General features: G+C 42.5%; 1 protein-coding gene across 1 annotated transcript in view; it reads left to right on the top strand.

Annotated features, from left to right (window-relative positions):
* LOC309646334 (BOS complex subunit NOMO1) overlaps positions 1-13,068 on the top strand; it is a 52,222-nt gene that overhangs the window by 3,179 nt on the left and 35,975 nt on the right. Inside the window, exons 2-9 of the mRNA XM_082432553.1 lie at positions 209-298; positions 1,817-1,862; positions 4,734-4,834; positions 5,533-5,639; positions 7,561-7,633; positions 9,833-9,985; positions 10,796-10,933; positions 11,264-11,353. Coding sequence (XP_082288679.1) covers positions 209-298; positions 1,817-1,862; positions 4,734-4,834; positions 5,533-5,639; positions 7,561-7,633; positions 9,833-9,985; positions 10,796-10,933; positions 11,264-11,353 — 798 coding nt within the window. The remainder of the gene's footprint in view (positions 1-208; positions 299-1,816; positions 1,863-4,733; positions 4,835-5,532; positions 5,640-7,560; positions 7,634-9,832; positions 9,986-10,795; positions 10,934-11,263; positions 11,354-13,068) is intronic.

Consider the following 13,068-nt stretch of genomic DNA (forward strand, 5'->3'; position numbering starts at 1 on the left):
GGGAGGTAGTTTCTAACCTGAAAAATATCAAATCACATTATTTTGGGGATACTTGTCTTATCTCCCTCTGTCCTAATGCCCAGTGTTAGTAACTTCATATGGTAGGTCCTCAGCAAATGCATTTTGACTGAATGCATTCAGGTGCATTATATGTAGCTAATTCTCAACAGTGATATTATGACTTCTCTTTTCTTTCCTTCCTTTCTAGATAAAGTTGTACACCAAGCATGGGACTTTGAAATACCAGACAGACTGTGCCCCTAACAATGGTTACTTTATGATCCCCTTGTATGACAAGGTAAGAGGGGAGAGTACTTTAGTCTTTTACGATGGGAAGTTGTCAGTGTGACCCACAGGGCTGCGCTAACTGGGAGAGTGGCTTTCCCACATGTGCAAATACTCATGTTTTGTAAGTTGTAAGTGGAGTATGGTAATTCTGGCCAAATTCTGGCCAAGCTTATGAACTGGTTTGATTGAATGCAGTGATTCTCAATGTCTCCAGGGACATTTGGCAACGTCTGGAGACATTTTTGGTTGTTACAACTGTGAGGGAGGGAGAGTGGTGCAGTTATCTCGTCAGTGGAGGCCAGGAATGGAGCTAAGCATCCTGCCATGCTGTACGGGACAGACCAAATGTCACCAGTGCCAAGGCTGAGAAACCCTGATTTAATAGAACCCTTTACTTGCAAGCAGCTTAAAATATCGTTAAAAAGAATTATACAAGTAATATGTGAATTCATGAGCTTTGTGGAAAAATATCAAGGTGTTTAGAAGTATATGAAGTAAATTTTATCTTTTATCCCCCAAACCCCCGTCCCTCTGTAGTGATAACCTCTGATAAAAGTTTCAGTGTGTATCCTAGCAGATGGCTTTCTCTGTATTTAGAGTTGTACAGATATCCACGAATATACATGCATGTACATATATGCAGATACACAAACACATGTGCACATAGATGGGTATCCCTGCATACCCGTTCTCCCACCCCTCATCCTCCCCACATTTCAACTTTTTATTTGGAAATATAGATTCACAGGAAGTTGCAAAAGTAGTTAATATACTGTGTAGTTTTGCTTTTGATTAAAAAAAAAAACAAATGGACTCAAACACTAGGCATTGTTCTGCAATGTGATTTTTTTCCCCTGTGGCGACGTTTTGGCACACTTTGGACATCAGCATGTATGGACCTTCCTTTTAACGGCGGCACACATGTCAGAGGCAGGCCAAACTAATTTATTCCCAATTTCTCTATAGACACAGAGGCTTTTTCCCAGTTTTTAAAATTATTATTACTAACCACACAGCAATAAATATTCTTGAACTTACATCTTTATGCACAATCCATAAGATTGATTTCTAGAGGTAGACTAGTTGGGTCTTGAAATCTGTTTTTTTTTTTTTTTTTTTAAACTATTAAAACATTCTCAAGGAACCCTTCACTCAAGCGTGTATGTAAAATCTAGTTTTAAGAAATGACTTTAGTTCCTGAAGATCTGGCTGACCCTGGCAACCTTAGTCATATGAGGGGTTAACAGGAGACTGGATTAATAGAATGTTTGGAATCAAAAGACCAAGAGCAGCTGAATACAGAGTCTTTGTAACTCTTTGATGGGTTAAATGGGAGGTTCGGGGGTTGAGATTGCAGCACATGAAGGGAATCAAGAGCTCACTACCATTTACAAGTACAAAGTTTATGCTTGGAATTCCATTTCAGGTGTGAAAATTCTAGATAATAGGCTAGCACTAAACTAAATTAAACTAGTTGAATAGTCATCAGTTCTTAGTCCTTTGCGGTGATTTTTTTTTCTCCTTGTAGGGAGATTTCATTCTGAAGATTGAGCCTCCTCTAGGGTGGAGTTTTGGTAAGTTAACAAATAACCAGGTATACTCTGTAAAGGATTAGGTTATATGCTGAATATTAATTTAAATTGACAGAGTGCATAGATTGTTAAAATATTAAGGATTCCTTTCTAGTGTGGAAGAGGGTTTTTTTGTTCTTTTTTTAACCGCCTCGCCCCTATTACTTTAGAGTAGATTGGATTTACTTTAGATCTACCTTAAGATTTTCTGTCATGTTTCTTAAAGTAGGCATCTTTTCTTGTACCTCTCAGAAAACTCCACTTTAGCAGCTTTGTTCATTAAGTGCCAGTAGAACTTGATGAATATAGAGGTCAGGAGTGGGGAGGTTGTTCCTCTTCCAGGATGGCTTCTTTCTTAGCCCCCTCAGTGTTTTAAAAAATTTTTTTTCAGTGAATTAATGACAACATTAAACATTGTGAGACTTGACATAAAAATCCAGATTTACTTCTCTTAAGAGATCAGAAGATCTGACAACCTTGGGCCTTACCAGCTCTGTGACGACCTTGGACGAGTTACTTCCGCTGGGTCAGCATCCGTCTTCTCACTAGGGGTCAGGAGAGTAGTAGTACCTGCCTCACAGGCTACTGGAGGGTTAATGGACCAGTGTATTTATGTGTTCAGAATCGCTGGCACATAATTGGCAATTAATTAGTAAACACTTAAAAGCAGTCTTTCCGCACACATACAAGCAAAAGCTCCAGACTTTTTCCTGAGGTGACTGTCTTTTAGCAAAGTCGGAGGAGCGGGAGTGGGCTGGATCAGAAGAAGGGGTTCTGCTGCGACGTGGCTGGTGTTTTTGGAGAGCCGAGCCTTGACGTTCGGTAGAGGGTGTGTGACCCCAGTTCCGTAGCTTGGGGGGAGACGTGGAGGGCCCAGTTGTTCCTACCAGGCCTGCCTGTGAGAGGGGGAAGAACTGAGTCCCTGCTGTCACAGCGGCAGCGACAGCCAACTCACATCTGGGCGACAAGCTCTTTCTCAGTTCACGGCCGGGGGTGCCTGGCTGGTGCGGTCCAGAAAAGCGGAGGGGAGTCAAAGCCAACCCACGGCCAGAGAGACGACAAATCGGCCAGCGAGGTCACAGATCGGTGGCTTGCAGGAGTGTTTTGTTTGAGTCCCCTCCCTTCTTGTCAGTTCTTTTTCTTTTAATAAGCTTTTTAATTAAATTATAGCATACTTTCCGAAAATTGTACTCATCACAGGGATATCAGGCGATGAATTTTCACAAAATGAACACACTCACGTAACCACCACCTAGATGACAAGACAGAACCTGACCAGCACCCAGAAGTGCCCTATCCCAGGCACTTGCTAATTGCACCGCCCGACCTAAAATTATAGATTATTTTGTCTGTTTTGAACTTCATGTAAATAGAAACACACAGGGTACGTTTTTGTGCCTGGTTTCTCTCTCTTGACAATTTTCACAGAATTCATCCTTATTATGTGTTATTATGTGTTAGTATATTAGTTCATTCTACTGCTGTGTGAATATCAAGTGATTTACCCCCTCTACTGTTGGTGGACCTTTGGGTTGCGCCCCAGTTTTGGCCACTAGGAGCAGTGCTCCTGCGAAATCCTTGTACATATCTTGTGGTGCACACATGTCTCCATTTCTGTTGAGTATATAATTGGAATTGCTGGGCGATAGACTTTTTACATGTTCAGCCCTAGTAGAGATTGGTGGACAGCCAAGGTAGATGTCACAAAACTTTGCTCTACCAGCCGTGTGTAAGAGTTCAGACCTCCACATCCTCACCAGCACTGGCTGTCACACTCTTTCATCTTAGCCGTCCTGGTGGTGGAGTGGTGGCCTCTCATTGTGCTTTCGATTTGCATTTCCTGATGGTCCATGAGATTGAGCACTTTTTCATATGTTTCCTGGCCAGTTGGATATCCTCTTTTTGTGAGCTGCCTGTTCAAGGTTTTGTCCGTTTTTCACTGGTGCTTTCCCCTGTGTATGTGCGTCATTCTTCATTTTACCAGAAATTCTCTTGACTGGTCCATTTTTTCCTCTGCTTCTCACTTTACGGTCTTCCGAACCTTTTAAAAACTCAACTTTAACCCCTATTATGATGAACTCTTCAGCTTTTTTTAAAATTTGACTTAGTTGCTAATATTGAAAAATCAGGACACGGCACATAAAATCCAGATTTCCAGTTGTTCTTGAGAAGGTGGAAACTTGGGCAGCACTGGGTCACGTGGCAGTAGTTGGTAGAAGCTGTCCCCCTTTTGCCATTTGCTGCAGTCCACACTTGGCCAGTCTGCTGACTTCTAATCCACCGTGTTACTATGGACATTGGAGCTTATAGTCCTGGTATAATGTGGCCGAACTCCTGTACTTGGTCAGGAGACAGATGTGGAGCCAGACTTTTGGGTTGAATTTGGGCTCTGTCCCTCACAAGCTCTGTGATTTTAGGAGATTCTTTAACCTTCCTGTGCCCCACTTTACCCCTCAATCGGCTGCAGATGTTACTACCTACCTCTAAGATAGTTGTCAGGATTAAGTGTACTTAGCTCAGTGCCTGGTCTGTGGTGGGCATTCAGTAATAAAACTCTTTGGCACTCACTGGATTTTCCATGGGACTCTGAGATACAGCTCAGCTGCAAGACTGTTACAAAAGTATATTATACTCTAAACTCTGGTTCCCTTTGGGGTGGGGAAGTGGGTGTCAGGATGTAGGGGTGGGAAGGAGACTTTTCCCTGTGTACCTCCTTGTGCCTTCGGATTTCAAGCCATGTGAGTGGCTCAAAAGTGAATACAGTGAAAGTTAAGCAGTTCAGTGTGTTTTACACAGACAGTTTCATCCTGTCCCAGAACTCAGCTTGCTCTTGTGTCCTGTACCCTGTTCCCCCCTCCCCCTGTCATTGGGCAGAGCCAACCACCGTGGAGCTCTACGTGGATGGTGTGAGCGACATCTGCACGAAGGGCGGGGACGTCAACTTCGTGTTCACGGGCTTCTCCGTGAATGGAAAGGTTTGACATTTGTCACGTTTGCTCTGTGGTACATACTGGGTCTTCTCTTACCTTTAAAAAAGCAAGAGGTTTTTAAACTGGGGGCTTTGAGCCCACAAGGGACCCACAGATAAGCTTCAAGAGGGCCTGGGAGCTCAATGAAATTGCATGTAAAACGTAGCGGGTGTTTTTAGGGGCCGGGTCTAGGTTGCTGGTCACTCCCCTGTCCAAGTATAGATGCCAGGATGGCTTTTTAGAGGGACAGGTTCTCAGGGGAGAGTTCCGCCTCCCTGCACCCAGCACCGTGGTTGAGATGCGCATATTTATTGCCTTCCTTTTCTTCATGGTGGGTTTATTCTCCTTTCCCTTGACCCTGAGAGTGAGGGCCTTTGGTCCCGGCTTTTTGTGTGGGTTTCTTGTTAGAGATGGGGACCCTGGGTATTTATTCTTTCGCAGTGGTTTGTAAAATAATTGTGCATCTTTAATTGAAGGTGTCTTAGAGTCAATGAAACAAAGTGTCATTTTACTGTTGCTGTTCCCTCTTCCTGTCCCCAAGCCTCCCTGGGAAGGGTATCCACAATCTCTACCATCTTTTCCAAGGAAACTTGACCCAGAGAAGGTCATGGGCTTTGTTTGGGGAGCAGGAGCAGGATGGACAGTGCGGCTGGGAGGAGAACGTTGCTGCCGGGCAGCTCCTAACTCCTCCTTCTCCACGGCAGGTTCTCAGCAAAGGGCAGCCCCTGGGGCCCGCAGGAGTTCAGGTGTCTCTGAGAAACACAGGCACAGAAGCAAAGATCCAGTCCACAGTCACACAGCCTGGCGGAAAGTGAGTCATGCGTGTTATGCCCTGCTCCGAGGCTAGAGCCGGGCCCTGATTGGGGGGAGCTTTGGATTTAGGGAGACCTGGGTTCAAATCCTGTTTTGGCCTCTTAACGTCAGACAGGTTCCTGCCCCTCAGGGCCTCAAGTTCCTCATCTGTAAAATGGAAGTCATTTGACCCATTACATCTAGCGTTGATGCAATGATTAAATATGAGATAAATAAAGCACCTGCTGCAGGGCCTGGCACATGGTAGGCCTTCATTTAATGGTTGGGACTGGCTCTGGAGCCCGACAGCCTGGGTTTGAATCCTGGTTCCCCCATTTGCTAGCTGTCTGCCCCAGAGCAAGTTACTTAACGCCTCTGTGCCTTGGTTTCCTCATTTATAAATGAGAATAATCATGGAACCTACCTCTTAAGGTTATTGAGAAGATTAAATTACGATATTATCGTTTCAAACTGTCTGGCATAGAATAGGTACTTAATAACTTAGCTCAATTACGATTTTTAAAAATCATTTTATCACGATTACATCACAATCATTTGTAGTTGGAACTAATGACTATTTAATTAACCTTGCTGAGTCAAATTTAAAGCATTTATGTAATGGATTTATATCGTTGAGTTGTAAATGTTAATAGATGTGCCAAGATTAATATCAGAATAGTTCCACCTGGTAATGTTGAAAGCACGCAAATCACCACTGACTACTTCAATACACAAATCTGACTAAACTGCAAAATAGAAGTTTGTAATGAGTCTGTCAGGACATCATCCAATTTTTAAATGATGATTGTTGAAATTATATGTCAGTTTTGAAAAATACTTACTGATGCCTCTCCAACCCCCTCCCCTGATCTGTAGGGGATCAGAGGAGGGGGTTGAATGTGGGACTTTCATTTTCTCTAGTTTCAGTAATTTGCTGCTGACCGTGCTGGGAAAAGTGACTTGAACTTTGCGATTCACTTTCCAAATCTCTTTCCTGCACACTAACTAAACTGACAGTAACGTGCAGAACTGGGATGCTATGAACGTGAAGTAGAGGCTGAATCTTACCCAGACCAAAATCCAGTGGCAGTGTCAACTCTTTTGTAGCAAAGTGATTTCCAAGCTCTATCCAGTTATTACAGGCAACATTGGATGTAATAAAATACCACCACAGAAGAAGAGATTGCATGAAATTTTTGGAGTTCCTGTCGCTGGAATTAGCCCTTTCATGGTCCGATGCTTTGCAAATCTAAAGGGCTAAATGTGTCAGAATCCTGGTGGTAGTGCTTCCATCCTCAGCTCATCCCACTCTGGTCTTGGTTTGTTCACAGCTGCTAGAATCATCTTTGTCAGCTTCTGGTTTCATCACAGTTGCTTTGTGCAAGAACCCAGATTGGCTTCTATTTGTGTCTGATAACAGGTCTTAATAAACTCTGGGGTAGGAGTCAAGCTCATTGTCACCTGCCCTCCCCTAACGCTTAGTGTCATCTTGTGTAAGCATCCGTCTCAGCCTATCGGGTCTGTCCTCTGTTCTTTACCCACCTCTCGTCCCTTCCCACTTCTTCTGCTTTGGATGCTTCTCTTCTCTCCTGTTCATGCCTCTCGCTCTGTCAACACACACTTGAATGTTCTGTGACTGATCCTTGCTGAACCACAGGGACTGGTTTTTAGGCCAGAACTTTCTGGGTTTAAGGGAAACATCAGCCTTCCTTCCCATTAGCACATGAACCCCTCTCCTTGCACACAGCCAGTGCCCAATAAGTGTTGTCTGATGAGGATTTGTACAGCGAAGGATTGAATTTCATTTATGCTCCTTTAACTGGCTAAGGGCAAGTTCGTGATAACTCAAACATTATTTTCTTATGCTTCCAATAGTTGTCCTAAAATTAGAAGTGCTCGGGTTGTTGGGAGAAAGTGAAGTGGTATTTTGTATTTCTTAGGTTTGCATTTTTTAAAGTTCTTCCTGGAGATTACGAAATCCTTGCAACTCATCCAACCTGGCCATTGAAAGAGGTGAGCATTTATTTCAGTTATGTTGATGGCCGTGCCAACAGTGTGCTGGTTTGGGGACAAATGTAGAGGTTTTCAATTCCAGATATGAAATGATTTTATGGTCTTTCTAGAAGTCGATGGAGAAAAACAATGGTGCTGCTGATTAGTTTGGTGGTACTTATACAGGAAAACTCCCTCCGTGTAGCAGATGTTGCTTATATTGGTTTCAGTTTTAGGTAACAACATTGTCACCCTGCTGTGAAACTGGTCTCTTATTAACAGTAGCTATTTTAAGCTAAATCAACACCAGAAGGACCTGATGAGATTATTTTATTGTTCTTTTTTTAGTCTGTAACAACAATCTATAAATATACTTAACAATTTAGAAACTCTTGTACATGTGCCCAAGGAGAATGTATAAGAATGTTTATTGCCTACTGAGCCTGCGCGTCTGGAGCCTGTGCTTGGCAACGAGAGGCCGCGATAGTGAGAGGCCCGCGCACCGCGATGAAGAGTGGACCCCGTACCGCTATGAAGAGTGGCCCCCGCTTGCCACAACTAGAGAAAGCCCTCGCACAGAAACGAGACCCAACACAGCCATACATACATACATACATACATACATACATAAAAAAAAAGAATGTAAGCAGACAAGAATAGCATTAAAAAATAATAAAAAAAAAAAAAAAAAAAAAAAGGCCTTGAACGCCATGCTGGGCACCAAGGGCTTTTTTTATTAAAAAAAAAAAAAAAAAAAGAATGTTTATTGCAGCTTTGTTTGTAGTAGCAGAATACTGTAAACAACCTAAATGTCCATTAAGAGGAGAATGGATTGTGGTTTCATCACACAATAGAATTCTGTATGTCAGTAATAATGAATGAACCAGAGCTACGCATATCAATATGACTTGCTTAAAAGCATAAAGTTGAAGGGAAAAGGCAAATTGCTGAAGGATAAGGAAATATGATACCGTTTATATAGTCATTAAGAACACTTATGATAATACCACTTATGGATACAGTCACATGTAGAAAATTATAAAGACGTGAATGGGAATGGCAAACAGTATATTCATTATGGTCCTGATGTTTGTAGAGGGAGGGAGGAAGGGGACGTGGGCATCTGCAAGGGTCTAGAATTGTATTTCTTCTCTTTTATTCTTTAGCTGGTTGGAACTTATATAGGTGTTCTTTGGTATAGATCCCTATATCTATTTTTTGTTTGACTGAAATAGCTTATAATAAAAGATCAAAAAAGGAAGAAAAATACTAAGCGAGGTTCTGTAATAACTGTGAAGAAACAAATTGAAGTTAAGACTTAAAGAGCATTTTGACAGGTTAGTTTTTATATTAGTTTTGAGGCTGTGTCTCATTTTTTTGCTAAAGAAGCATCAGTATTTCAGTTTTTACCTTGTAAGTTTTACGCATTTATAATTGATGATATAGTTTCACACCTAGATATGTCTGTATTCTGTTTATGACTTTGTTTTCAGGATTTTTCTCTTCTGGGCAACATTGAAAAAGATTTCATTTAAAATTCCATAGCTTACACATTATAAATAGAATACATTTTAAGGTTTGCATTGTTTGTTAATTGTATACATAAAGGAATATGAGTTTATTCATATAAAATTGTGTTTTAAAGTAAAGCAGGCTGTTAAAAGTCAGGATAATGGTTGCCCTTTGGGGGAGTAGTGACTGGAAACGAGCACGAGGGGGGCTTCTAGGGTGCCAGTTCTGTTCTGTTTCTGGGGTGCCGGTTCTGTTCTGTGTCTGGATGTTGGATGCATGGTGAGTTTGGGAAAGTCACTATGCTGGACGCTGAGACTGTGTGCAGTGTTCCCCATGTGAATTATACTTTGACAAAGAGTTTAAAAATACACACATACATACCATTAAACATGGAAAAAAATAAAGCATGTTCATTAAAAAAAATTGGAACATACAGAAGAGCATAAAGGAGTGGAAGTGGAAAATCTGGAAGGTGGAAAACTGTAAAAGAGGTACATTGTTACCATCTAGACGAAATCACCATCATCTGCATTTTGCCACAGTTCCCTTCACTTCATTTTGCGAATTAAAAAACAGTTGTTATGGTACTACACGTGCAGTTTTGTATGTTGCTTCCCCCCAGTTAATATTTTAGTGTCAGCATGTCCTCGTGTTGTTAAATGCTTTGTGAGTGTTTATTCTTTTGGAAGTTGACGTCTTCTCTTGTAGGCGAGCACCACTGTACGAGTAACGACCTCCAACGCCAATGCCGCGGGCCCCCTCATAGTGGCTGGCTACAACGTGTCTGGCTCTGTCCGCAGTGACGGGGAACCCATGAAAGGGGTGAAGTTTCTTCTCTTCTCTTCTTTACTAACCAAAGAGGTACGCAAAGAAGAGTGAAGAACAAGAGAGGTTGTGGGCAGGGCTGGGGGCACGGGGGATCACAGACTAAGAATACACGGTTTAAATGCAGGTCACTCACAGACTAGAAGACAAACGTATGGTTACCAAAGGGGAAAGCGGGAGGTGGCGAGGGATAAATTAGGAGCTTGGGATTAACAGATACACACACCACTACATATAAAATAGATAAACAGCAAGGTCCTACTGTGTAGCACAGGGCACTGTATTCAATATCTCGTAATAAGCTATAATGGTAAAAGAATCTGAAAAAGAATATATATATGTGTAACTGAATCACTTTGCTGTATACCAGAAACTAACTCAACATTGTAAACCAACTATACTTCAATTAAAAAAAAATTAAATAAAAAATAAAATGCAGATCAAGGTTGATTTATAGTTTCAGCATTTAAGAACCTTGTGTTTCTCTGTTGACTCACAAGAAATTGAATGTCTGCACTGGGAGGCAGTGGAATTCAGTGGAAAGTGCACTGGCTTTGAAATCAAACAGACCCAAGTTCAGACAAATCCCAGCTCTGCCTCTGACCAGCTGTGTGAACTTGGACCACTCCGGTTTCTTACCTGGAGGATGGTGACCATTTTTAACTTTTCAGACTTGAATGTAAAGATTTTACATTCTGCTATGTCCTCTGCTATGTCCTAGGTTTCAGAAATATATATTTTGTGAAATAAAACTTATACAAGTATTTTTAAAGCATGGCTATTTGATAATAATCAGAACTTGTAAGTGGAAAAGGAAGTCATTTTGGCTTTTTTCTCCTGGCATAGGATGTCCTGGGCTGCAACATCTCCCCAGTGCCCGGGTTCCAACCCCAAGACGAGAGTCTGGTGTATTTGTGCCACGCGGTCTCCAAAGAAGATGGCTCCTTCTCCTTCTATTCGTTGCCGAGTGGGGGCTATACTGTGGTGAGTGAAGCCGACTTCCGTTCTGTTTATGTTTGGGACACTTATATCACAGGAAGAGTCAGTGCCATTTGGATATCAAAGGACTGAATGGTTGGCCTGCAGTTCAATGAACATCTTATTTAGCAGTTACTGAAGATGTAACTCTGTCCCCTCAGTAACAGCTGGGAATAGTGCAAGTCTTTCTGTTTTAAATCCGAAACAGTTATGATTAATAGTGTCTCTTTGCCTGCTTTGAACCCCTGGTTATTTGTGGGCTGCTGGATTGAGTATTAATATTGATGGTTGAATCATGTTATTGGCTCTTGGTAATTAACCGACTTTTCCTTCCAGATTCCATTCTATAGAGGGGAGAGGATTACCTTTGACGTTGCTCCTTCCAGACTTGACTTTACAGTGGAACATGACAGCCTGAAAATTGAGGTAAGGCCTCTCTGTTGGAGTCCCCATCCCTGGGCACAGGTGTTGCACACGTGTTAAAAAAAAAAAAAATCAGTTTATCTAGAAGTACTGTTGGAAAAAACTGAATGTTGTACTCTCTTCCACTTCGTTCTGGGATCCACTAGATCCTTCACCTCTCTCACATAATGTCTTTATCTTAGAGAATCAGAGCCCTATTTACATCTACTTCATTCAATGAAATATATTTACCGAGTGTCAGTGACATATATTTTAGGTACTATTCTAGTGATGGGCATATAGCAGTGACCCAAAGAGGCAAAAGTTCCTGTTTTTGTGGAATTCATGTTCTAATGGCAGAAAGAGACAATATACTTACAAATAAGTAAATAAGAAAGTATATGAGAAAGTCTTTGTTCTTTAGAAACATAAAGCAAGAAAGGAGATTATATAGTTTCAAGGTTAAGATAGGGTTGAGGTCTCATAGGTTGTTCTTGGGAAGGCCTTAGGGTGAAGGTGACTTCTGAGTAACAACCTGAAGGGGAAGAGGCAACGAAGTGTACTTACATCTGTGGGAAGAGTGTTTAAGACAGGGAATGGCAGGTGCAAAGGTCCTGAGGCAGGAGTGTGGCCAGAAGGTTTAGGGAACCCCAGAAAGGCCAGGGTGGCTGGAATGGAGCGAGTGAAGAAGGGAGGAAGAGGAGAGAGCGTCAGAGAGATGGTGGGGTAGGTTGTGCAGGTCCTGGTGGGCCATTCTGGGTGACAGTTGGCACCACTGAAAGGTTCTAAGCAGAAGAAGAGGTGTGTCCCCTCCAGCTGCCATGTTGAGAAGAGTCTGCAGGGGGCAAGGTGGAAGTGAGGGACCGGTTGAGTAAGTGAGAGCTGACAGAGCTTGGACCGCAGTGGAATGACAGGTGGGGTGATGGATGGGGTGATACAGGCCCTAAAATAGACGGTAAGTGTGTTTTTCATCACAGTTCTATCTTTAATTACAGACGTAGAAAATGTTTACTGTAGAAAATTTTCTAGATAGAGCAAATCCCCAAAGAAAACAGCAGTCTTTCATAAGTGGACCACCCAGTGTTACAGTTATTGAAAAAATTAAATTTAATCGTTTTCTTTTAATGTTACATTAGAAAGTACTGCGTTAAAGTAGCTTAAACTGGTGGGAGCTAGCTTTTAGGTCACATTCTCAGTGGGGTTCTGACTCTGCCTTTTAAGATTCAGTAAAGCATTTGACTGTAGCACTGTGCCCTGGAGTGGGGATGGAAGGGTGAAGGTCAAGTCCTTAGTGCTTCAAGGGACTTGCACAGAAGGATGGGGGCAGGCGAGTGGGGAAAGACATTTCCCAGATCACAACCAAATGCAAGGTTTTAAACAGACATGAATGGAATTTCAGGGAGTGGCTTGTAAGCTGTATGAGGTCGGGACCGTTGAGTCTTATTCTTTTTTTTTTTTTTTTATTTTTTATATTTATTTATTTATCCTTGGCTGTGTTGGGTCTTCGTTTCTGTGCGAGGGCTTTCTCCAGTTGTGGCGAGCGGGGGCCACTCTTCATCGCGGTGCGCGGGCCTTTCGCTGTCTTGGCCTCTCCCGTTGCGGAGCACAGGCTCCAGACGCGCAGGCTCAGTAGTTGTGGCTCACGGGCCCAGCTGCTCCGCGGCACGTGGGATCTTCCCAGACCAGGGCGCAAACCTGTGTCCCCTGCATTGTCAGGCGGATTCTCAACCACTGCGCCA

The sequence above is a fragment of the Balaenoptera physalus genome (assembly GCF_965194825.1).
Source record: "Balaenoptera physalus genome assembly, chromosome: 16".
Classification (NCBI taxonomy): Eukaryota; Metazoa; Chordata; class Mammalia; order Artiodactyla; family Balaenopteridae; genus Balaenoptera; species Balaenoptera physalus.